Consider the following 26,634-nt stretch of genomic DNA (forward strand, 5'->3'; position numbering starts at 1 on the left):
TATGGGGACAACTTTTTAATGAATGACTTTAATAACCCAACTTGTATCTCATCACAGGCTCAGTCAATAGGGCAGCAACTGTAGTGAGTGACAGACTGTCTAACATCTGTCTCCTTCAAATAGCCACCTTGTTTTTGAAAATCAACACAGTATTTCATTTTTGAAATAAGAAAAAAATTCATCTAATAAAAGGCATTATATAGCATATTTATACAAAAAATTGTCCAGTTTAAATGTTTAAAACTTCACTAATTGGATTTTTGCCCAGAGGAAGAAATTTGAGGAAAACTGTTAAAAAAAATAAAAATAAAGGAAAGAAAGAGCAAAAAAATGGCATATGGTTCTTATTGTACAATTTAAGCACTTATTTTCCTAAAAGGTATCTTTAACATTAGCAATAAAATGTGAAACTTTATTTCTAGAACATAGACAAATTAAAAAAGAAAATACGTATTTGACGAGTAGAAAGAGAAAGATAAATGAAATCATTTTTCTAAGTTCTCTGCTGTAGTGATGGAGTGGTGGGGTTGTGTCCTGCCACCTGGCTAGCTTCACACCTGAAATAACTACACGGAAACTGTATTCTTTTAAACACTGCCTGGCCCATTAGCTCTAGCCTCTTACTGGCTAATTCTCACATCTTGATTAACCCATATTTAGTAATCTGTGTAGCACCACGAGGTGGTAGCTTACCAGGAAAGATCTTAACCTGTGTCTGTCTCAGAGACTGCTTGAATCTGCTTTTTTCTCCCAGCATTCTGTTTTGTCTACTCCACCTACCTAATTTTCTGTCCTATCAGGGCCAAGGCAGTTTCTTTATTAACCAATGAAAGTAACACATATACCCTCCTCCATCACTCTGCCTTTTTTTCTCCCTTTGCATTTAATGTAATATCCAACTGTGATTAGTATTTATGAAAGGAAGCCACTGGTTTTTATCTCATTAGAAATTAACATAAAATTTCAGCATTATGACTATCTGATGTAGAAATATATAATTAAGGTTAAGACTCATGATAAAAGTAAGATCAGAAAGTTCTAGAAACCAAAGCCTAACTTGCTTTGCTCTGGGCAACCTGGCGTTACTTAGTAAAGCATCTGTGGACACACCCCTTAGGTTTATTCTACATTATCAGCTTATCTCATGCAAAAATTTCCAATTCTTGCTACTTGGTTGGGATTAAGACTTGGCAATTGGAGATTGGGTCTTCGTTTTTATCTCCCTGGCTCCAATCCTCTATTCTTATTCCCTTATATTTCTGACAGTAAGGAATATTTCATCTGCCTTGACAAGCTATTTTTATAACAACTTAGATACTCCTCACATTGGATATGAGTGGAGCATTTTCCCCATATTTTTAACTTCTTTAGCCTCTTTTTCTGTTCTTCTTCAACCTCTCTCTATTTAAGGGAACTGTGTACAACACTCGGGCTCTAAGTGATAAAATACTCAGATAGGCCAGCGTCAATGCTGTTTCTGCTCATTGGTATGACTGACTCCTCTTTACAGTTTACAAAAGAGCTGGCTCGTTCCTCATTATCTTTTGGCTGAATCCACTACAGATGTAGCATTGAGGGGAAGCACTTGCACTCACTGTGCAAGACAGTAATGAAAGCAGGAATCCACACATACGCCACATTCACTGCCTGATGCTGCTATAGAAACAGGAGTATTAGCAAAATAGCTACATGTGTGCCCATAAGACAGTTTCTCCGCCAAAAGACACCTAAGGTCATGCTCAACCTCCTTAGCGATAAGGGAAATGCAAATCAAGACAACATTAAGATACCATTTTACACCTGTCAGAATGGCTAAAATCAAAAACACCAATGATAGCCTTTGCTGGAGAGGTTGTGGAGAAAGAGGCACACTCATTCATTGCTGGTGGGAATGCAAACTTGTGCAACCACTTTGGAAATCAGTGTGGCGATTTCTCAGGAAATTAGGGATCAACCTACCCCAAGATCCAGTAATACCACTATTGGGAATATACCCAAGAGATGCCACATCAAATGACAAAAGTATCTGTTCAACTATGTTCATAGCAGCATTGTTTGTAATAGCCAAAACCTGGAAACAACCTAGATGCCCTTCAATGGAGGAATGGATGAAGAAAGTGTGGAATATATACATATTAGAGTACTACTCAGCAGTAAAAAACAATGACTTCTCGAATTTTGCGTGCAAATGGATGGAAATAGAAAACACTATCCTGAGTGAGGTATCCCAGACCCAAAAAGAGGAACATGGGATGTACTCACTCATAATCGGTTTCTAGCCATAAGTAAAAGACATTAAGCATATAATGTGCGATCCTATAGAAGTTAAATAAGAAAGTGAACCCAAAGAAAATCATATAGTCATCCGCATGGAGAGGGGGAAGTAGACAAGATTGCAGGGCAAAAAATGGGAACTTGCGGGTGAGGTGGCATGGGGCAAAGGGGAAATGGGATGAGAAATATGAGAAGGGGAGGATGGGAGGAGCTCGGGGGATTGGGATGGTTGGGATATAGGAAGGATGGATACGGGAGCAGCGAAGTATATATCCTATCTAAGGGAGCCATCTTAGGGTTGGCAAGAGACTTGACTCTAGAGGGGTTCGCAGGTGTCCAGGAATATGTCCCCAGCTGGTACCTTGGGCAACTAAGGAGAGGGAACCTGAAATGACCCTATCCTATACTGATGAATATCTTGCATATCACCTTAGAACCTTCATCTGGCGATGGATCAAGGTAGAGACAGAGTCTCAATTTGGAGCAACGGTCTGAGCTCTTAAGGTCCAAATGAGGAGCAGAAGGAGGGAGAACAAGAGCAAAAAATCAGGACCACGAGGGATGCACCCACCCACTGTGACAGTGGAACTGATTTATTAGGAGCCCACCAAGGCCAGCTGGTCTGGGACTGAATAAGCATGGGTTGATTCCGGACTCTCTGAGCATGGCGGTCAACGAAGACTGATGAGAAGCCAAGGACAATGGCACTAGGTTTCAATCCTAATACATGAACTGGCTTTGTGGGAGCTTAGCCTGTTTAGAAGCTCACCTTCCTGGACGTAGATAGAAGACCTTCGTCTTCCCGCAGGGCAGAGAATTTGGACTGCTCTTCAGTATCGAGAGGGAGGGGGAATGGTGTGGGGGGAGGAGAAGAGGAGTGGGGATAGGGGGAGGGGAGTGGGGGGAGGGGGCAATATTTGGGAGGAGGGGAGGGAAATGGGAAACGGGGAGCAGGTGGAAATTTTAATTAAAAAAGAATAAAAAATAAAAATAAAAAAAAAAAAAAAAAAAAAAAAAAAAAAGAATAAAAGTAATGAATACATCAAAAAAAAAAAAAAAAAAAAAAAAAAAAAAAAAAAAAAAAAAAAAAGACAGTTTCTCCAGACAATTTGAACCCTTTCTAGTGTGTGTGTATGTGTGTGTATGTTAGAGCAGGAGGTGTGTGTGCAGGTCAAAAGACAACCTCAGATATTGTACGTCAGATTCCATCTACCTTATGGACATGTGAGAGAAAGACAAGGGTCCCTCACTGACCTGGAGCTCATCAAGTAGGCCAGGCTAGCTCCAGGGGTCCAATGGTCTCCACCTCTCCAGCAATGGATTACAAAGACTTGTCCTTTCTAAATGAGGATTCTGGGGTCTAACTAGCTCTGTGTGCTTCAAAGGGCAGCATCTCACTGACTAAGCCATCTCCCAGCCTATTGTTAAATCAAACTCTCTTCATTCCGCTACTAATCATTCACTGAACTCCTAGTATGATAACAGGGGGTAGCTTTTTCTGAGCCCCCCTCAAAAGCAAAAGGCCTTTTTAAATGAACAACAGCAGAACATGGCAATATATACTTGGTTCTCTAGTTGGTTTTAAGTAATCTCTTCCACATAAAAAGAAATGAAGAAAATCACTGACATTCAGGAAGGGGTAGGGAGAGAGACAGTCAATGCTTGCTGATGCCATGTCTGAGCCCAGGACTGAAAATAGATATAAGCTGCAGAACTCCTAAGCTTCTTAAGTGGAAGGGATATTTATTTTTGCCATTTTATGGATGAAAGAAAAGAAGCTTTAAGTTTCAGTGTTATTTGCAATGGTTCCTCAAGCTACCGTAGAGTTTGTGTACCTTGGAGTGTTGGCTCAATAAAGCACTACTGGGATTGTTCTAGAATCTGAACTATGATTTGAGTAATTTCAAAGGAAGCCCTCATGCTCCCTGTCCTCCTGTAGTTCAAATTACCAACCATGATGCAAACTTCTCTGATCTAAAAAAATACTTGATTTTCTGGACTGAGAAGCTACTATCTTGTATGGCTATACATTTGCTTCTGAGATTTTTGGCTTTATTTTTTTCCTTAAATTGTTATTTTCTTTATGCCCAGAAATATCTCTCTTTTCCTCCTCCTTCTCTTCCTCCCTCCCTAATTGTGTTTTCACGTGTATGTGTATGTGTGTGCGTGTGTGCGCAAGTGCGCACATACATACTCATGTGTAGGTCAGCTTCAGGTGTTGCTCTACAGGAACATCTTGTTTTGGATTTTCTGCTTTGATTGTTTTGGCACAGGGTCCCTCATTGGCCTATGACTGACTCACTAAGTAGGCTAGAATGACCAGCCAGCAAGCCCCAGGGGTCTGTCATCTTGTCCTCCCCAGTGCATACTGCTATACCTGGCTTTTTTACGTGGTATCTTCTAGGGCTCAAACATTGGTCCTCATGCTTTCATGGCACAAACTTGACTAACTGAGCTCTCTCCATAGTCCCACCTATTTTATTCTGTTTTGTTCTGATTTGTTTATGGAGACAGAATTCTCATTACATAGCCCAGGCTGGCCTCGAACTTGGAATTCAGCTGGGATTACAGATGTGTGCCACTCTACTTGATGAAGCAATATTTTGCATGAGTTGGATTTCTTCATACACTCCCAATTTTTTTAAGATGAAGAAAATTTTGCTGTGATTCTCTAAGCCTCTCAATATTATAAAATAAGACCCTGTCACTTAGAATCTGATTTGCATGGGAACTATGAATTGACATATCAAGGCGCAAGTCTTGCTGTTATCATATTTTCATTTTTTACATTCAGATATTAATGAAATCACCAGTATTTAGATAAAAGGAAAAGACATGCTGATAAATTGACTCTTCCTAAAGATAAGTCCCTATAGAACAATTCAAGGGCAGAGTTCCTTTGGTATGCTGTCTTACCTCATTTTGATTTAATGCACAGGAAAAAAATAGCAAGCTCCTTCTCACTGATTCTCTCCGTGGAGCTTTATTCTCCTTTCTTTACCCAAGAAACCTTTCAGACCCACTGGCTATTCTACCATCTTAAATTGTGACTCATAATTTAGGTAGGCTATTGTTAATTTCGAATTCCAATGTGGCGTAGAAACAAGATTTAAATTCAGCCCAATAATTGAAGTCGGACATCACTGAAATGGAAAATAAAACTTAAAAGGACGTGAGAGCCCTTTTTGGTTGCAAAGGATTTTATTCTTATTGCCTCTAGGGTAAATAATAGATTTTTTTTTCAGAAATTGGGTCCTTACTAGCCACAGTTCAACAAATGCATGCAAATGGACATCTGTGAAATAAATCCGTCACGGAGGTGGCACCTGGAAATGAGGTCTCAACCAGGAAGCAATTCATTATCACAATAAATCATATCAGTGGTCTATGCAGACACCCACACCTCTTCAAAATAAGAAAGTCTAACAGGTATCTTAAAGAACAGCTTATTTGAAAAGGTGACGGAGCAGTTGATTGTATTGGAGAAGGAGCCACTCACAACATGCTCTTGGGAGTTAATTTCCTTACATCTGTACTTAATCTCGAGAAAGGCTTTACAGAGTGATAAATTAATCTCTGAAAGCAGCTCGAGTGTTTAAATTTTAGATTTTAAAAACAGTATTTGTGCCAGGAATGCCTCTGGAAATCTCATCCCTTCTTAATTGCCTACCTGTTCCCAGACACAAGCTGAATGCCAATCTCTTGCCTTTAAAGGTTTCCTGTTCTTGTCCATAATTTTAGTGACATAAGCCTGCATCTTTGATGTACTTCTGAGTGGTGAAGGGACAATTCCACGGTACAGGACAGCTGAGGGGCTCTCTCAACTTGCTAGCCCCCACAGCTTGCTGGCATTGTTTAATCTCCCATAGCCTTCTCTCATCTAAGATCAGACCCTATCTTCACTCTTGCATTTTCTTAGCAGGAACTCAAACTAACAACATCCAAAGGGAATAACGATGAGACATGGAAAATAAAACAAACCCCCAAACTCCAGATTCGTGTTAATTTCCTCACTCCCACCCATTTCCCTCTATCTTCCTCAAGTACTGGTCCATGGACAAGGCTCCTCTTGCCTACTGCCACAGGTCACGTCCCTGCCCCAAAACTGGTATCAGAAGTCTACTAAAGAGAGGGAGATGATACAAGGCAACTTGGGAAGTGGGGGGCTGGGGAAGACTCCGGGCAAGGAAGAATGAAACAACTCATGTGTTCAATATCATGTCAGGACACAGCACTCCTAATGGAACAACATACCTCCACCAGATTAAATTTAAAAAGTTAGAAAAGAATTTCTTCCTTAAACTGTCAGTATTCTGCTTCTATTTATATGTGAACTCACCATATGAAGCACCTAAAGTAAGAGTTCCTTCACCAAACTACTTTATATAGGATTATACGACATATCACAACTTAATAAAAACAGAGCTCTAGCCAAAGTAGAATAACTTGTTTGTTAAAATATAAAATGAAAGTTACTGTTCTCGAGATAGAGGCTAACTTGAAAGTGATATAATTAATTATCTATTGTAAGAAACCTTTTTTGGTATAGTATACTTAAAATTAGTAATTACCCACAAGTCTTAACCCCATCTATTACAATGAAAAATTCAAAGAGCAAAGGAGAGAAATTCCAAGAGATGTATTGAACTTAGTCCCTCATGGAGTGTCCTTTTAAACCAAGTTCAATGGATTTTCGTGGGCAGCACGTTGCTGCCTTACACTAGCTACACGTAAGTTATTCAGCTTACTAAGTTGGTTATTCCAGAACTTTCCAAGCCAAAAATTTAAGCTGATGAGTGTTTCCAGAGTCACCATCATCATCCAGTTCCCTTTGTGAAAGGAGAGTCTAAATATGCCCTTTTCCAGTCTTCAGCACCTCATCAGTCCTCCACGGGCTCTCAAAAATCATAGCTAGCGGTTCTGTGATGACTTCGGCCAATTCATTAAGTACGCTAGGATGCCGGCCATTGGGACCTGTGGATTTGAACATATCTGGGTTACTGAGGTTCCGTTTTACCCATCCTTCCCCTAGTCCATCACGGATGCTGTTCCTGCCTTCAAGCCAGGCTCGTCCCTTTCTGGTTACCCTGTAGACTTTTGTAAAACAAAAACAGCATTCAGTGCTTCCGTTTCTTCAATACTCATTTTCTCTTTTATGATAATAAATGGAGAACGCACTATATTCTTCTGAAGCCTTTGGTTTATTTTTAAATGGTCTACTTTTTTTTCTTATATATACCTTGTGAAAAAACGAAAATGAAAACCTCAAATCTACCTTGCAATAATTTGGATTTCTCCATCACATTGTTGAATACATGTGCTAGCAACTCTTAATAACAGAGCCTTAGTTAACATCCTGCAGATGCTCGAATGCTAATGACTGCCTATCTCACGTGCAAAGGGAACTTTTGTATTCGACTTGTAACAGTAGACGCCAGTGCTAATTCAGAATGCATCTTCCAAAATAAAGACGATTCACAATCATCTTTAATCATTATCATTTGTATGCATAAACAATGACTTCCTCTGCAAGGCATCTCAGAAGCAAGAGCTGGGGGTGGATGAATAAGGGTGTCTGTCAGAGCAGTACCCCAGCAGAATGTGTTTGCTATGTGGTCATCCGCGTCCAGGGCCTCAGGTCTACAACACATTAATCATCTCCAAGTTCTGCCAGGGGTTGACGTGTTAACCCCTTTATTGTCACACTGACTCCTCTGAAACTGAAAGACAGCCACAGATGATAGTTTTCTGCCCATCCATTACACTCTGCCGTGTGCTGAGTCCCCTGACGGGACCAGGAAGGACAAAGAGAGGAGAACAGAAGAGGTGAAGGGACAAAGAAACCTGAGACTGTTCCCTGGTTTTGGATTTCTTGGATCCAATTGTTTGGTTTGGGGTTTTGTTGTTGTTGTTTATGAGAAAAGGGTCTTTTGGGAAAGGCTGTATATATATATATATATATATATATATATATATATATATATATATATATATATATATATGTTTGTTTGTTTTCCTAATTGATCTCTCACTCCACTAAACTTCCTTATACAGAAGTTTAGTCTTTGAAATTTAGCAATGCCCCCCAAATGTAAATCATATGGCAGAGGACCCCTTTAGAGGACAATTCTACACACCTCTCTAAAATTCTCACCCTTGCTTTTGCAATGGCCACTTGCTGACTGGCACATTATCTGTTAGTCTGTTAGTCTGGGGGACACCATCAGGTAATTTAAGCTGGTAGGAAGTATTACTGACCAAGCTTTATTTTTCTTCCTTCCAGAGAGAAAAGTATTTATTGTCCTCTGGGTTGGTATTTGGCTCTAACACTAAGAAGGTTTTACTATTAATTAATATATTCAAAAGTCACCTTTTAAAAATCTAGCCTAATTTAATACCTCTATTAAAATCGTTTCCTGTTGCAGTCTGCGGTAGCATAATCTTTAATCTATCTTGACAAGCAAAGTTGTTGAGATGGTCTGTAGGGAAGCAGGGGAGTAAGGTGAAGTCCTAGAGAGGAGAGATCATTGTAACACAAAGGTGTAAGTTTTCTTCATTGTGGAATGCTGTAGTTGACAAGCAAATGACAGGATATTAGCAACAACAATTCTATTTACCCTGTGGCACAAGGTAATAGCTGTTGGTGTCAAGAAGAAGAGTGAGCATCAGAAAGAGACTCAAGTTAGGATGTTAGCAGTCACTAGGAGGAAGACAGTCCCTGGCTGAGAAAGAACAGGTCCCTTATACACCTGCCCTAGAGGAGGCAGGACTCTGAATGAAGTTACCTAAACAGCCTTCATGGCCTCACATGTTCCAGGGACATTTGAAGAGAGTAAACGCCTTTGGACAGGCTAACATCCTTCAAGTATTGACAGTCTCCACATTAAACTTATTTGGCAATAAGGGAGCATGAAGTCATTTCACAAATCTAACCGCGAACCAACAGCCTCTGAAATCTCACTTGCCTTTGGTTCCACAAAAGCAAAGCAAATTCACTTAACAAGCTGAGTCTTGCAATTTGCTATTTTTCCTTCCTAAGGGAAGAGAGCGAGAGGCCGACAAACAGGATTTCCATAGTTGGGTTATGGAGAGCTTCAAGTTGGGAGAGCAGCCACAGAGAACAGCAATTAGCAGAGCCCGTGTTGCATCACGACTTGGGAAATGTTAATATTTCCCCTGTTACGAATGCTCTCAGGGCATTGTGGCTTCATGCAGCCCTCACAAGTCCCACTCAAATGAAATAGAAATGAGCAGACTCAGAATCCCAACTAGCTAAGCAAGCAACAAAGACCTCTTAGGGTCAAGCCTACATTCAGTAGCACAGTTCTCACACCTCGCTTTTTACTTTCCCATTGCTCGTTTTCCCCCTAAATTACCTGGCATTCTCCTTCAAGGAAAAATGGGTCTCTTTTCATTCCACCAAGGAAACTATCGATATATTTGATTGCTATATATCAATATAATAATGTTAAGTCAGAGTTATTTGTGCCCGTTTCCTTGGTTAGTGAGCAAGGTTGGCTTAACCATCATGAAAGTGAGATGAAGATGTGTCTCCATGGTACACTCCGCACCTAACATGTGTGAGGTGCGGACTTCAGTTCTCAGCACTGGAGGAGAAATGCAAAGAAGAACCATGGAAGCAACATTGTATCTGGTGTGCTCCCAAACTTCTTCTAACCCAACCTTAGGAAGAACGAATACTACGTTGGCTTCAGGTCTTAAAACTGCTAGAGTTTTCTTGTTTTTAAAGACCAGATGTGTCAAAAGATTAAAAGAATGGTTTTATGCTCAGCATTGCTTTAAGCTAAGTGTGGTGGCAGACACCTGTATTCCCAGCACTCAAAAAGGACACATGACAATCAGAACTCTATGGCGAGTTTGAGATCAGTCTGGCTACATGAGACCTTATCAAGAGACAGAGAGAGAGACAGACAGAAAAAGAGAGGAGGGGAGGGAGGGAGTGAAGGAGAGAGAGTGTAAGTTAGAGAGAGGGCGGGGGTGGGGAAGAATATCTTGCTGGGTATGGTAGTACACGTCCATAGTCCTAGTCCTTTGAGACAAACTCCTTAAAATAAGAGACTGACCTGGTCTACATAGACAAGCCAGGGCTGCAAAGTGAGACCCTGCCTTAAAAGAATAAGATAAATTTAAAAATAATCATAACAACTTTAAAAGGTAGCCAGCAGCTTGTTTTTAGCCTTCTAAATTATCATCTCTAAATCACTGCTGAAGGGTTACATTATGGTGGGTCCGTTCTGTTACTCTCCTCCCCAACTTGGAGGGCACTCCTCAGTCTCCACATGAGAGACCTGCAGGCCTAGTTCTTGGTCTACGCTGGTTCTTTCTCAGTCATGTCTGTTCTAGGTTTGAGCGGAGGCTCCTTCTTCAAGGATCTGGCAGTTACTGTCTCTGCATCTCTACCAACTCTATAACCACAGTCTGAGAAACAGTGTATGCGTACAGAGGGTTCGGGGCCATGATGGGAAACACAGTTCAACCCACAAAGAAACCATTATTCTGCACTTAAAAATCAAGATTTCTGAGATCTTATTTTTCCCAGTTTGATTATTCTGATTTTTAGCCAACTTCAAGTCTGTTACTCTTTGGGGCTTGTGGTTCTTCCCCTGATTACAGACAATCAGAACTCTGTGGTGCAAGCTAAACACATCCTGAGGAGTTAGTCTAAACTTTGATATTACTCTAAAGAACAGCCACAGATGCCAATCCAATAGCCACGTGTGATCCGTGTTTAGTTACTCCAAAAAAAGTGGTCTTCTTGAATAATTAATATTCTTTTCCTGCATTGGGGGGAGCTGTCTCACAGGAAAAAAAACCAAACCTTAATTTTAGGATGATGACAGTGTCTCCTAGATGATAAGAGATGAAGACCAAAGTTGAAAATCTAGATGCTTCGTGATAGTTTTTGTTTTGTTTTGTTTTTAACTTCATAACATACTAAAACTAGGATTTTTGCTATTCGGCCATGACATACTGGCCATTATTATTGAGCCGAGAAAGGCAGGGCTGTTCTTAGAGAAGAGACAAGCACAGCCTGGTTCTAATGGAAAGCTCTGTGAGCACAAACCTCCGTTTCAGACCTCCATCTTTCTCCCCAGGAATGCTGTCTCTGTGTGTTTTCTCACTGTTACGATCACTAGAACCATCTATGTTATCATTCTTGCACATGTCTCATTGAAATAAGCTCCTGTTGCAAGATTCTAATCTAGAAAGTCAGTTGGGATCCCATTTTCCTTCACTTGCATAGGGAAAAAGCTTCACAGATTCACTAGGCTTGCGTGGGTCTTCATGGCCATTTTAGTTCTTCTTTTCAGCATTTTGCTTGGGGATGCTCATGGCCCCAAGAAGAAAGAAGATGTGATATGATACTGAACAGACAGCTACCACATAAAACACCTTCAGCAGTCTTCTATCCTAGGGAAGCCTTACCGAGTAGCTTCCCTTAGATTCTATAGAAGCATCAATTTTTTTTTCCTTTAGAAACAAATACCTAAATGTCTTCAGTCAAATGATGAACAGTTCCTGATGATTATCCAATCTGTCTCTATCCTTGTATGCTAAGGGATCACTTAATGCTTTCTTTCTGGAACAAATTAAACGGATTATGAGGAACTGCCTCTCCATGACTCCTCTGAACACAAACATTTTTAATCTTCACTCTTTGACTTGTCCACAACTTTCCAGAAAATGCACACTATACTAGAGAGGCTGCCTGGGAATTTTCCTACCCACTTATTATTCATAAAACTCTCACAAACACACTCGGAGGTTAAAAAGCAAAAGCATCTTTGTCTATGCTATCCTTGGGGCATTAATTGATGCTATAATTTTTCCAACTGAATAGTTATGTAAATTCCTAAGTTTTTCAAAAGTGTAAGAAACTGCTTTGCAGCCCTCAGCCGCGAGTGCTTGAAGTGAAATGACTTCCTACACACAGAATAACCTGCAGGACTGTGGTCAGTCAGGGACAGCCAATACGGCAGGAGCTCCTCGAGGCCTGGAGTCAGAGCCTCATCTATCTCTTCCATCAGTAACACAGACTCAGGAATTTAACTGCGGGGGATTCTGCATCGTGTTGTCTGTTGTTTTGAAATAATTAACAGCCAGTCAGAACAGGACCACAAAGTTAGGTCATCTCTCTATTCAGAATTGTAATAATATGGCTGAGGACAAGAAGTGGTGGTCAGTTTGGAACAGACAGGGAGCTTGGCCATGGTTCCAGACCTGAGTGAAGGGATTCAGTGGAGTTGACACAGGCAGGGAAGGGCCACAAGGATGGCCAAGGTCAAGAATGATAATCAGGGGAGGGGGAGTCATAGAGGGAAGAGGGACCATGCTTCAGGAAAGCCCAGAGAGTCTCAGATAGCAGCAGCACAACTGAGGTCTGGAGAAGGGCAGCTCCTGAGAAGGTACTGGTTCCTTCTTCAGCAGGGATGGGTCAAGACTGGCTGCAGGATGGGCGAGAAGGTGAGAACTCTAAGGAGAAGGTTCAAGACTGAAGTCCACCAAGCCCACTTTGGATAGGGAACTGGTCTGCTGCGAGAAAGCAGGTCAGATGGGATGGCACAGAATAACAGTATGGAGGGGCTTTTAAGAGTTCCTCTCTGCCCTGTGTTTCAAAGTCTTCAAATGGCACCCAAATGGGAACCAGGTACAGGCCCATGAATACAACACAGAAGATTGGAAATCCCAGGGAGTGTGCTTCAGAGCGCATGGTCCTCCAGGGTAGTTCTTTGAAACATACTCCTTCAATTTAAAGCTCTTGGTGACACTGATGTCTACTCAACGCCCTGGGCCACTCACTCAGGGTCCTGTTACTCCGTTTTCCCCCTCCCTGTCTCCTTGTGCTACTTGTAGCAGCATCATGCACTACTATTTATTAACAATCTTTGAAGTCACCATCAACCCCAATGCCTGTTTCTACTACTCACTGATACATTTGGCATTTCAGAAGGTGTCAAGTGCGTACAATAACGCTCACTATCTACTAACCCATGATAGGACATACACTATTACATTTACCGAGAGAACTCTTTCCTTGGCAGGCACCATGTTGCGAATGTGTACTTGCATATAATCTCTCCCTACCCCACACCAACTTGTTAGTGAGCCAGAACCCAATTAATAAATAAATGGAGAAGCTGAGGCTTCGAGACACAGATGAGCTACTCTGGAAAAGCTGATAATCCAGGGCAGAACAGTTCTGCCCTTTGGCAAGTTCTACCTTATCAAATTACATCTGCTCAGGACAGTCAAGTTGGATTTGCAATCTGCAGTACCTAAGAAGTAGTTCAAGAATCCTAAGAATGGAACCTCGGTGGGAAACAGGGTTTTATCAGTGGGAATTTGTCACAGATCTGAGTTAAAATCACAGGGGATTTCAGGTGGTCCCTAAACCCCATGCATGGTGTCCTCACATAAAAAAGAGATGAAGCAGTCATCTGAAGGGAAACGTGGAGACAGGAATGAGCCCCAGTTGCCCTGAGAGCTAGACACACCAGAGGGTCCAGAAGGACAAGGAAGGAGGCTCCCTCCTGAGTCTTTAGAGGAATCCAGTCTTCCTAACCCCAAGGTGCTTTCCTTCAAGCCTCGAGAAGCAGGATGGGAAAGCTCTCTGTTGATTTAAGTCACATAGCTGTTGATAACTGTCACCACACCCTTAGGTAACAAACGCAGAGCACTTTCAGCAACACACAGGATTCGTCAAATGCTCTTAGCGGTAGTTTTAACTGCTTTGTTAAAAAGCATATGCAAATGTAATTTTTAGTGAAGGGGAATTTTATTCACACAGAACCTACAATGTTATGTAAAGTATTTAGCTATTGTTCAAAATACCAATTTTCATTTTGTTTATATCACTAATTATATATATATATATGGAAAAGCTTGGCCTCTTCCTAGTCTATATATGACATAGATTGCTTGGATTATGGAAAACATAATTTATAAAAATACATTAAGGACTATAATATATTTATGTATGTATTACATAATAGTTATGAACACATATATTCACTGATAGATCTCATTAAAGAAAAGGAAACACAAGGAACTTTCAAGAGTTGCCTAGATTTCTGCTTTCTCCTTAGACATGCATACTTCATCATTAACAATAAATATTATCTGTTGTCTTTCTTAAAATACCGTGTTGAAGGGCTAGAGATGACTCAGCAGTTAAGAAGATCTAGCTATGTTATAGAAGTTCTACATTCAGTTCCCTATATCCACATGGCAGCTCACAACTGCCTGCAACTCCAGCTCCAGGAAATCTGATCCCCTCTTCAGGACCCTGTGAACAACTGCACACACATGCTTACACACACACACACACACACACACACATAGATTTATAGTTTTTTTTTTTTTAAGAAAAGAAAAGTACTGGATTCACTTCATCTCTTTTCATTAAATCTTCCAAGTATCCCAGTCTGAATACTCGTGACTTACCCACAACAGCTTTCTCTTCGGGGAAAACGCTGCTGCATAGAGAAGCATGTTCAGGAAACAGAGCAACAGACAATATCAATGTTCAGCATGGAAACAGGACCTTTTGCACTCCCAGTGGTACTTCCATTTTGTCACACAGAATACAGAACGGGGTGGGGGAACATACACAAAGGCTGAGATGAAATGAACTCATCATTTCGTTATTAATCCTATTGCATCATCGAGGCTGTTATGTTGGAGAATGGTTCCTCTGGGTTTGTGACTGTGTGGTAGTGGGGTAAAGTCCAGAGACAGTGTTAATGTGACAGCATTTGTGTCCACCATTGCTTTTCTGAGGATGCACGTATCTACACAGTGAAAAAGCAGATAATGGCACGACATCTCTGTGACATTATATCTCAAAGTCCCCTGGAGGACACCCTGGAGTGTCTTCAGAACACATTTTGAGACCCACTGCACTATTTCATTATTCTAAACACCCCAGACCAGAGAGATCACAGCGAGTCTCAGACCAAGTCCTCCATCTGGAATATATTATACTTTGCCCTTTCACACGACAACACCTCCCGGACAATCACTTCGCACTTACCCTCCTGTCCTCCCATCTGGCTTAGTCCGACAGACCTGGGACCTCCCTGTCTTACAGAGGAGATGCCCTTTCCTGTCTGGTGAGAAGATATGCAAAGATGGCTGGTCTGCTCACAAATGCATGCTTCTCTTGGGGGCTTAGCTTGCCAGCCTTGAAAATAGCAAGAGCTTTTGAAGTGACTCGGGCATTTCTGCTTTATCAGAATTACCGTGTTCTCCCAGCATCTACACTCAGCCTGCAAACACTGAAGTGTGGCCTCTGCTGGGCCTTGACCTCACCTGCCAAATTGAAATGGGCAGGCAAGCGGGACAAGTGCAGTAATCCTCTTTAGCAATTCCATCCTGGGCGTATTTGCATGTTTAGTGGCAGCTCGAAGGAAGGGCTCAGGGGAGCTGTAGTATTTCCATGACTCTCTTTGTCCCTGATTTTGGCAGGGGAAAAAGAGACCCTTCAGATGCCAGCTCTCCTGGACTAGCATCTCAGGCCTTTGAAAGAGCAGCACATACCAAGTCCACGGGGCCAACTCTCAGGAGGCTGACCTCACCTGTCTGAACTTGGAGGAGGTGTGAAGGGGCTACCTGCAGCAGCCAGGCATGTAGAACAGGCCGCCTTCCATCATACCCTGGAGTTCTCAACCAGGCACACTAGCTGTTAGGCAGCGCTGATACCCAGTAAAAGAAGAGCAAGCAGAGTGTCAAACAGATAGAAGAGAGAAGAGCTCACATCTCTGCCTGCTGCAGGGATAGGTACAAATATGAATGTGAAGTGAATGCAGACGTAGAAGCAGGGTGGCTAGAAGAGGGGACAGAGGGCTCTTAAATGGCCATTCATTTTCTAGGTAGCTCTGGAACCTTCTTGTTCTTTTCTCCAAGGACAGCTGTGAAAACCGCTGGCGGGCATAGTTCAAGGCTGGATTCAACCCCAAACTCATCACTTCCTAGGTGAATTTGTGTCCATCCAAAGTCACCACAGTTTCAGCGTACCCTCTGTCAAAATATGAACACCACCCTGTTCCACATCACTGACGGTTGTAGCAAGTATTGTTTGGAGCAATACCTGACATTGTGTAAGCATCTCCCTGTACAGAGACATGAAATTATACATTGTTTTGTTCAGTCACTGAGGAATGCAAACTTACCCCTAAGGAGGCATAGATGCTCAGGCATAGCTTCTGAACAAAACCATAATGGGTGTTCGGCAGCATTATTGAGTTAGTCACCCACAATATTGTTAAAATAGATCATGAGTAATGTGTGTGCTTTAAGCACTGTTTAGCCATTAGCTTTCAAAATTTCATTTAGCATTGTGAAGCATGCCCTATAGAACATAACTGCCACAGACATAGTCCTCAGCTTGTTGAAGCATAAAGACCTCTTTAATTGTTTCAGAAACCGTAGGCTTTCCCTCCAGGTATGTGGGTGTGCATGCACATGCACACATCCACACATTACAATATGACATGTTTATTTCTTTCCTACTGTATTTTTATTAAGAAAAATACTGTTTTAAAGGTGACCAGGAATTCAAGAACGTCAAACATATTTACATAAAGCATGCCATTTATGGAGCGAGTTTGTGCCGAAGAGATATGAGATCTTTTGCATTAACTCAAGGCCCTGCTGCCTTTAGATTTGGAGCACTTGCCCAGTGAGTGCAATGGAATCTTCGGAATTTTTTTAGTTGACAAATGGGCTAAATGAGCAAAAGCCAAGACCCAGAGTTTTAATTTCAAAGGTGACATGAGGGATCTCTCTCTGCTTGCACTGGGTGGTGTGTAACAGGCAGGAAGAGTCTGGAGCAGCATTTGAAGAGGCTAATAGTTATTCTCTTAACTCAGGGTTGCCGGTTTGCTCTCACTCATTCTTCCACAGTTGGGTCTTGAAATGCCATTGTTCACTGCTTCAGTAATCTGCCCCTGCTGCAGCAAAGACATTAGACAGACATGCAGATAATCCCTGATAGTTTCTTCAGAAACTGAGCTTCCAGGATGAAATAGAAAGTCCTTGCCTTTCCTGTAACTAAGTGCAGAACCATGGAGGTATTCCTAAGCAAAATCACAGCCCACTGGGGTGAAGGATTTTCAGAAAACTTAGAGTAGGAGAAAAGGATGTTAGAGTCACCCTTTTCTGTGTGACACAGGACACAATCCCAAGCACTGGCTTTTATGCACCCGAAATGCATGCTTGAGCTTGTGTACGCGTGCAAGCATGCAAGTGTGCATGCACGCATGCATGCACACACACAACTGCTGTGATCATGTGTATTCGTGTTTTACTTCTATATTTCTCATTTCTGTTGAAACTAAATACAAAGTAACCTTTCCCATTAAAGAAGCTGCTTTTATTTTCAGAGCAATGTGCGAAATCATGCAACTTAACACTACATTACATTCACGGAATATGCAAGTTAAATAAAGACACCTTGCCGGTTTCTTAATATAGACTCGGCTAAGATTAGTTATGCATCTGACACCTTCACATTCAGATTTGGGGGGCAGAAAAAAAAGCTGCAGTTAGAAATCACACTTGCACAGCAAGTGCTTAGGGTTTCATGGTTCATTTAAGAGCATCACAATCAAGAATTTAATTATGTCAGAAAGGGAACGGCATCTTCCCAATGGTTCCCTACTCATGCCTCTCCCCTACACCACAAAATGTACCAATTCCTTTAATGTCTATGGACCTGTTTTTTTTTTTTTTTTTGATATATGACATAAAGAGATTGCCTGGGTGATTTGAAGATACTCTCTGTCTTACTGTGTTTTGCTTTTGACATTTCCCATAACAGACTGAAGAGGAAGCAGTAGAGTAGCAGAGCCTAGGAACTATTGGAATACAGACAACTCAATTCCCAAACAAAACAGCAATTTCTATGGTCCTCCAAAATAAAACTGTTTTACAATGTTGTGAGGAGGCCACTTGTTCCTCCTGGTTACCCAGAACTGAAATAATCACACAGAAACTGTACTAATTAAATCACCACTTGGCCCATTAGCTCTAGCTTCTTATTGGCTAACTCTTACATATCAATTTAACCCATTTGTGTTACTCTGTTTATCGCCACAAGGCTGTGGCTTACTGGCTAAAGTTCTGGTGTCCATCTCCAGTGGGTCTACATGGCTTCTCTCTACTCTGCCTTCCTTCTCCCAGCATTCAGTTTAGTTTTCCCTGCCTACCTAAGTTTTTCTCTGCTACAGGTGCAAAGCAGTTCTTTATTAACCAGTGGTATTCACAGCATACAGAAGGGAATTCCTCATCACCACAAGACACCGATGGTGGACTGACAACTCAGACCTGAAGAACAACCAAGTATTTTGAGGTAATGTGATGCCAAAACCCCCATTGTGCTTAACACTTCAGCTTTTCTCACAATGTTCTGTTCAAAATTCCAGTCTCATAACCAGTAGATTTGGGCTGTGGATGCAGCTCAGTTGGTACAACTCTTGTCTAAAATGCATTAAATGCGGGTTTCAGTCTCCAAAACTGCATAAAACTGGTCATACACTATAATCGCAATACTTACAAAGTAAAAAAGGAAAAGCTAAAGTTTGTTTATTTTAGGCTACACAATCTGTTCAAGGTCTTGTTGCATCGTAGAAAGCCACCAACTCAAACCAGCAAACACGGATTTCATCCAAGTAAGACTGATGTGCTATGTCATGACTAAGAACTAATATCTTCATGAAGGTAGATTAGCTATGTGCCTGGGGATGGGGAATGACTGGTGTTGGGATCAACACATCTAATAAAAATAATTTCTAATGTAACTAATAAAATCATTGCATTTTGAAATTACTGCAAATATACAGTATAGTCACTTATGGTGGTAGACAATGCTTAGACTGGTTCAGCTGAAGACTGAGTCTTATTCTTTCAGGAAGCAAAGACTGAGACCAAGGCCCCTAGGCAGGAGTTTGTTTAGGAACGTAATTCCTGAGCATAGAAGGAGGGAGAAAAGAATGAAGCAATGGAGAGGAAGCCAGTACAGATGTACAATGGAATTAACCACTGTGCTCAATTACATGCTGCTTTCCCAGGAGCCTTGGGAAACAAGGCTCAGAATCTTGCAAGAGGAGAGCAAGGAGGGAAACATTTCTCCAGCAGCTCCCATTACCGGCTTGTCAAAGTCCCTTGCACTTCCTGTTTATCCATGTGAGTGCTTAGTCAGCTCCAGTAGGGAGCCCATGACAGTGAGCAAAGGCGCTGGAGCTGAAGCACCAAGCAAGCAGGGGCCTAAACCAATGAGCTGTCAGCTCAGACCTAGGTGATGTCAGCTGAAGTCTGCCTGGAATCGCTTGCTCAGCAGAGGCTAGAATAAGCTTAAGGCCAAGGTCTTCTGAAGTGATGCACACAAGAGCCAGGCCATCTGTATCAGTCAGGACGGTCCAATTATGCTGCAGTAACAAATGACCCAGCATTTCAATAGTTTGCAACAAAGGCTTATTTCTCACTCATATTATTTCTTACAAGCCTAGTAAGGGTCAGCTATAGTTCTATGCCATTTTCTTTGCTGAGGTACGAAGTTGACCAAACCATCTCTCTCAGGAGTACTGTCTGTTCTAAGACTAAGGGAAGAGATTTAAATTACGATTTTTTTTAATGGGGTTGTAAAGATGCTGATCAGGATAAGCCCACACCAGTCCTCCAGAGCTTTCCTTGACCAAAGCATGTCATAGTTTAAAGGGCAAGGGCACTTAATCCCCTTTGAGGAGAAACAGGACAGGAGAGGTTACTAAGAGCGCACTGGCAGAACACACCACAACACCACAACATAGACTAGGGAGGTAGCTCCGTGGGTGAACAACCAGCATGAAGATGTGTGTTTCAGTCCCCAGCATCCACCTGAAAAGCTGGGCTGGTGGAGCTTGTCTATACACCTGGAAGACACAGGCAGATCTTGGGGGTTCACTGGAAGTCCATCCAGCTGAAGTACCAAACACCAGATTCAATGAGAGACACTAATGGAGAAAAAAATAGAGGAAGCTGCCTGAAACAGACCTCTGGACATGTGTGGGCAAGCATGTGCTCACATGCAAATACAGAGAGAGAGAGAGAGAGAGAGAGAGAGAGACACTATGCCATACATTTGGAGGCAGAAAGCAGAAGATAGGAAACCAATTCACTCTGGGCTCCCTGTGCAAGCTTGTTCGTGATACCATGTTTTCTTTTAGCACATGGCTCAAAGAAATGGTTTTAAATTAGAAATTAAACAGTTTCTAAAACCTAAATGTTCAGTTCCAGGAAAGTTTGCTTCCAAGGAGAAAATAAGGCATGGGCATACCTTTGAAGGCAACCTGATCTCATTTAGATTCTATATGTGCATTTATCCATGTTAGGGCTGGTGTCTCAGTTCTTAGAAATCACCGAGGAAGCAACATTTAAGCAAGTTAAGAACAGAACTCCGACAGGAATTGGATCTCTGTATTCCCTGCCAGGGTAAGGGTGGTAGCAGACATAATGCTTATCATTTTATATTCGAGTTTAAATGTAGACAACAAGCAATTAGACATGTCAGTAACGGAGATAACTTCCAACTCCGTCATGTTCTGTGAAAATAGCACCGAAGCGATGCGGGGGTGGGGGGGGGGACGGACAATGTACCAGCTTACAAGTGATGATCTCTCCGAGGAGGCAGCAGAGAAGAAAACCATTAAACCACTCCTGTACAGTCAAAGCATGGCTTTTAATAAGAGTCAGCAGCAGCATCCTCCACTCCGAGGGTGTCACCTCTCTACTGTGATGTCACCCTCTGCATTCTCTTCACTACCCATTCTTCGCCAAATCAATCTTTCGATTTCATACATAAAAATAATTGCACTCATTAAATAAAATTTTGTCGATATCATTTGCAATTTTAAAGCTATGCAAATTGTTTTATATGGCCATTATCTGTTTCTTGTTTTGGGTTTTGTTGTTGGTGTGTTTGTTTTCTTGGTTTTGCGGTGTTTTGCTTGGTTTGGCTTGGGTTGGGCTGGGTTTTTCTGTGAACCAAAAACAGTTCGTTCTTTCTCCTGATTAATTTCAGACACCTTCACAACTAGTTTTCATTGAAGAATCTCTTTCTCCGTCTGCACCTGGGCAGAAGTGCAGCGTTCCACTGAACAGTATGCCCTTCCTACCTTGTCTTGGAGACACACGTGGTAGACAGAGTTCTGTGACTGACCTTGTGATTCTCCATCTTGGAGAACTGTCCTTCCTAAGTCCGTGGAAGAGAGGCTTGTGAATACATGATGAGCTGCATGTCCAAGAGGTGGTTACAGTATACAACAGCAGAAAATCACCAACCAGCTAATCCTGCTAACCCTTTAAAGCACCTTGATTCTCTCTCTCTGGAGAATAAGAAATCAAAGAGATGTGAACTTGGAAAAGACAACGTACCACTGCTACTGGGAACACAGTGGAAGTCATGTGCAAAGGAGAGGAGGCAGCTGCTCGATTCGGAGAGTGCGCTGTGGCTACCAGCCAGCATAATGTGGAGACCCCACCTCTACAGCTACAAGGAGCTGAATTCATCTGAAAACCTAAATGGGTTCGCAAGCACAGCCTTCCTCGACACTTCCACCAGAGTCCGATCCAGCTCCGACCTTGAATCTAGCTTTGAGCAGGGAACTCGATCAAGCCCAGAATTTTAACCTACAAAATTGTGAGATGATAAATGGGCATTATTTTTAGCCACTAAGTTTATGGTAATTAATTATGCAGTAATAGAAAACTAATACCACATGTAACTGGATTTATCAACTTCAGTGTTCTGCTAAACGGCTAAATAATGGCTCTTTCCCATCTTTCGAATGTGCACCATTAATTCTCCTGAAAGGAAGGAATTCACGTGGGACAGAGTAAGGAGGTCAGTGATGGAGAGGCTGGGCCCAACGTGGGGCAGACTAATTGGAAACATCATCAGCCCACTGAGCAGGGTATGCTTAGGGGATGCAACCAATGGCTGGGAAGGAAGGAAGAGTCAAAAAGACCAGGATAAACGAGCACACACTGAGCCACGGCAATAGGAATCTGGGCAACGCAACTGATTTTCTTTTCATTAATTAGCATGTGGGTCAGGAGTAGCCGGGAGATCATGAAATAAAGATGTCACATATTCATGGTAGTTTCTTCATTGTGAATTCATGAGATCATATGCTGATAGTTCAGAAGCATTTACATAATGTAGGACATGAAGAATCATGTTCATCCAACGCTGTTTTATTTCTCCTTTCTCTAATACAAAGAAAGGCTTTAGTCTGGTTCCTAGCCTCACTGACCAGTAGATGGTGGCCCATGAATGAAGTTACGGTCCGTGGGATGGAGCCAGAAATAACCAGTCACATCCTGCCTCACTCTAGAAAACAGTGTTGAGATAAGTCATAAGAGGGCCATGGATCCCTGATTCTTAAGATGGAAGAAAGCTTTCAGAGACACCACCCAGGACTCTGTCCAGTCCTAAATGAATATTTAATATGTTATGGTTTTGAGTTAGAGGTTGAGAGAGCCCAGACATTTTCTCACTAAAGGACAGCCTGACTTATCCTGAATGCTCAGAAGTCTTCTCAACTGTGTCATCCACAGCTTGATAGAGCCTGTCTTCCTCAGATCCTTTTCTTCCTTTAGTATAATACCTAAGCATTACACAGGAACTCATGTGCCAAACTTAGTTCATGCTACAAGAAATGTATGTTCTAGGCCAAACATGGTGATGCACACCTTTCATCCCAACAAAAGTTGGGAGGTAGAGGCAGGTAGATCTCTGTGAGCTTGGAACCAACCTAGTCTACACAGTGAGTCCCAGGAAATCCTCTTCTGCTCCATCCTTATACCTAAAGTGAATTATTTCTTATATCAAACTATAAGAAGCATAAATCCCAATTTTCATATGGGTATGTGAACACACCTATGTACATGCAAATCTCTACATGATTACTAAAAATAGGAATAGTGAAAAGCTTCCTCTAGCCAAACCAAATAAATGTATTTATTCATAAGTATGTTTCCTCCAGCACCTCTCACTGATCCCACCCTAATCAGAGGATCCCACCTCTCTGGTTTCTCGGTCTCTTTTAAAAAACGTGAACCTGGAAGTCTGACAAATCACAATGAAGAGCAGCACTTGCTTAGCTAATGAAAACCCACGGCAAGAGGTTTAAAACAAGGTCCGTTCACTGCCTGCAAAGCAGGGGGCAGAAACGACCAGACCAGATTCCCTCTCAAACTTCTCCCATTCACTTGAAATGAATTTCCAAGGACCTAAAAAGAGACAAAGGGCTAATACCCATTCTTTAATGTACAAGATTATAATTAACCTAACGTCTGTTTCAAATTTACTATTATCTATTAAGAAATAAATAATTTTACAGCCTCTAATGTAGCTCTTAAGCCTTAAATCACTGACCATAACTAATAAGCAGCTTAATAGCAAGACTTACCCTACATAGAGCCACAGACCACAGTTTCACTGGGCATAAATCATCATCATTTTTAATGCAGAGGCAACAGCAAATCTCTGTAATTACTGGGTGCATTTTGAATCATTTTTATTATTACTGCGCTGGCCCCATTAAAAATCCAAAACACTGAACTGCATGGAATATAAAACTGGAATTATGATACACTACAAACTCTAATTGAAATCCATAAATTTCCTACTAGTATTCAGAATTATTTTGTTGCCAAAAGAATTTCAGTTCTGCGAACTTAAAGAATTAACCTTGAAAGCATTTGCTGTTTATAACAATGAGAAAGGACATTTCACACTACAAGATTTGAAGAGTTGATTTTGGAGCAAAAAAAGAAAAAAAAAGAAAAAAAGAAAAGAAAAAAAAAAGGAAGGAAGGAAGGAAAGAAGGAAGGAGAAAAGCCCACAAAATTATGAGGGCTATTTCCTACTCACTCAGGATTTTATATTTCTAAAACCAACAATGTTATACAAAAATATAATTAAAATAATTTAACAGGATATACTATATGCATCCCAGGTTACCAACAAACACACCTTGCCCAACACAGTCAACTCTAAAAGATCCTATAATACCAACATCAGAATCTTTTCTGTGAAAATAACAAAGGCATGGCACTAAATCTGCAAAAGAGAAAAAAAAATAGAAAGAAAAGAAAAAGAAGAAGAAATACATGATGGCATCACTCTTATTTATGCAACCAGCATACATGAGCATTCAGTGTGAGTGGTGAAGCCATTGTTATTGTCAGCCGTACTCCGAATATAACTTTAATGACTAATAAAAATAACGACCTCATAAAGTATCACAGTACTCCTCTGATAAGCATTTTTGATAACTATGGTCCAAGTTGTTTCTCTAGGCATATGAATTTGCATAAGCCTCTCTCCCCAGGCAGGAAAACCGGTGTCTCAAAACTGAATTACCCTTGCCCAGTTTTGCTTTGGACCCGGTTTCAGATGGCTGGGTTCGGGAATTTGAAACATTTGCATATCCAGGATGAGCTACTTTGATGAAGGAACTGAGACCTGAGTTTGAACTACACGGGAAGTTTATTTGCTTTGCACACCTCACACACATCACCAGGTGGGAACTCTATCCAATAGTCTTGCACGTTCCTCACATGAAACAATTTTATAACGTGGAACTTTTCGCTTCTGCTACTGCTCAAAATCTTTCAGGTTCGGGAGCACTTTGGTCCTTAGACTTTTGGCCAGCAGATGGTCAGCCTGCTATCTTTCAGTCATATAAATAAATATTCCCTAAGTGATGGGATTTGCATAAGCATATGTACAAATATTATTTCTATCATGAGACTGATTTTGCAGCACAATTTATCTTTTTAAAACTCAAACTTCCCAGCCAGGTGTAGTGGCACATACCTGTGATCCCAAACACCTGAGAGGCAGAGTCAGAAGGGTCAGATGGTGAGAGTAATTCTTAGTTCATAACCAGTCTGAACTACATGAGACCCTAACTCAAACAAAGCAAAACAAATAGAAGTTGGAAGGATAGCTCCCTTTGTAACGTGTTTATAGTCCTTCCTACTCTCTTAGTATGTTCAGTAATCAGATTCTCAAATTCATTGCCTGAAGTTGATCTTAACTCATGCATTACGTATTTCACAAATTCCTATCTTTTCCTATCAACTGTCTGCTCATTGCGGTGTCATTTTTAGTGTTGGGAATCACAAAGAAAATTGTGCATAGTTGTAAATGTTTATCTATCGCTTGTATAATGTCAGAACTATATGCCCTTCCTCAAGTTATCTAAACTTTAATATTGTGAGTATGCTCACAATTCTAGTGAGCGTGCTCACAATTCTAGTGAGCGTGCTCACAATTCTAGTGAGCGTGCTCACAATTCTAGTGAGTGTGCTCACAATTCTAGTGAATATGCTCAAGTTTGCTTCAAGCACTTCAAACATATCAGCACTAATATGAACAATTTGGACATTACAACAGTGAATTTTTTGAATGTTAAAATTTCTCACCTTTACATAAAACTAAGTTCTAATTCTGGCTCCACTGTCTTGAGAGATCTCTTAAGCAAAGGACCCTTGACTCCTGTGTGCTATCATTTTAAGCAGTATAAATATTTCTAGCCGGTGGGGGCTCTGTTTAAGCAAACCAATACACAAAAGAGCAAAACTATGAGCCCTGAAAAGAAAAATTACTTCAAGTCTTGATCTCATCATGCCATGATCTTGAGACAGTCGTTTGTTCAGCGAGGTGGGGTAAGCATGACCCTCTCCAGGGTTTCCAGGGCAGACGGGCTCAAGAGCGTAGTTCTTTGTTGTTTCCCACCCAATCATTCACTTAGATGAACAGCTGTTAACCGCTGGGGGAGGGCAGGTTTCTCAGGGATATACCCTTTATCCAAAGGAGTTACATAAGAGAAAACAATAACTAAGCATTCAGTCCATTTGCCTCTGGCAGGGTAGGTCTCTGAAAATGTTCCCACTTTATGCAGGAGAATTCAGGCTGGAGAGAGAAAAAGGCATCTCCTCCTTCAGACTGAAAACTAAAGCAACTCACAACAGAGTAGAATTCTCAACCCCTAACTCAACTGCTGCCCCCTTAGACAACTCCATTTGAGGTGTCAGAAGCTGTCTCCACAATGTGTCAGGCAGTAACCTGCTCCTGTAAGACCTCCTTATGTTGTTTTGACTGATCCTCTCTCCAGCTCCAGGCCTCCCCATTTCCCTTGCCCTCACCTCACGGTATCCCTCAGGCTCTATTATTCCTTCTTCTATCCTTGAAAGCAAACGTGCTCTACTTCTTAGTGTAGGAAAATGCTACAAGGAAATCGGATACTTTGTAATCTAACTAGAAAAAGAAAACCAAATTTTAAATGTTGG

The 26,634-nt window shown here is 41.4% G+C and overlaps 1 protein-coding gene across 1 annotated transcript in view; it reads right to left on the minus strand.

Annotated features, from left to right (window-relative positions):
* Positions 1 to 3,374: 3,374 nt before the first annotated feature.
* Positions 3,375 to 26,634, minus strand: part of Samd5 (sterile alpha motif domain containing 5) — a 53,129-nt gene continuing 29,869 nt past the window's right edge. Inside the window, exon 2 of the mRNA XM_057751029.1 lies at positions 3,375 to 7,248. Coding sequence (XP_057607012.1) covers positions 7,186 to 7,248 — 63 coding nt within the window. The 3' untranslated portion in view covers positions 3,375 to 7,185. The remainder of the gene's footprint in view (positions 7,249 to 26,634) is intronic.

Source organism: Chionomys nivalis, chromosome 2 (genome assembly GCF_950005125.1).
Source record: "Chionomys nivalis chromosome 2, mChiNiv1.1, whole genome shotgun sequence".
Taxonomy (NCBI): domain Eukaryota; kingdom Metazoa; phylum Chordata; class Mammalia; order Rodentia; family Cricetidae; genus Chionomys; species Chionomys nivalis.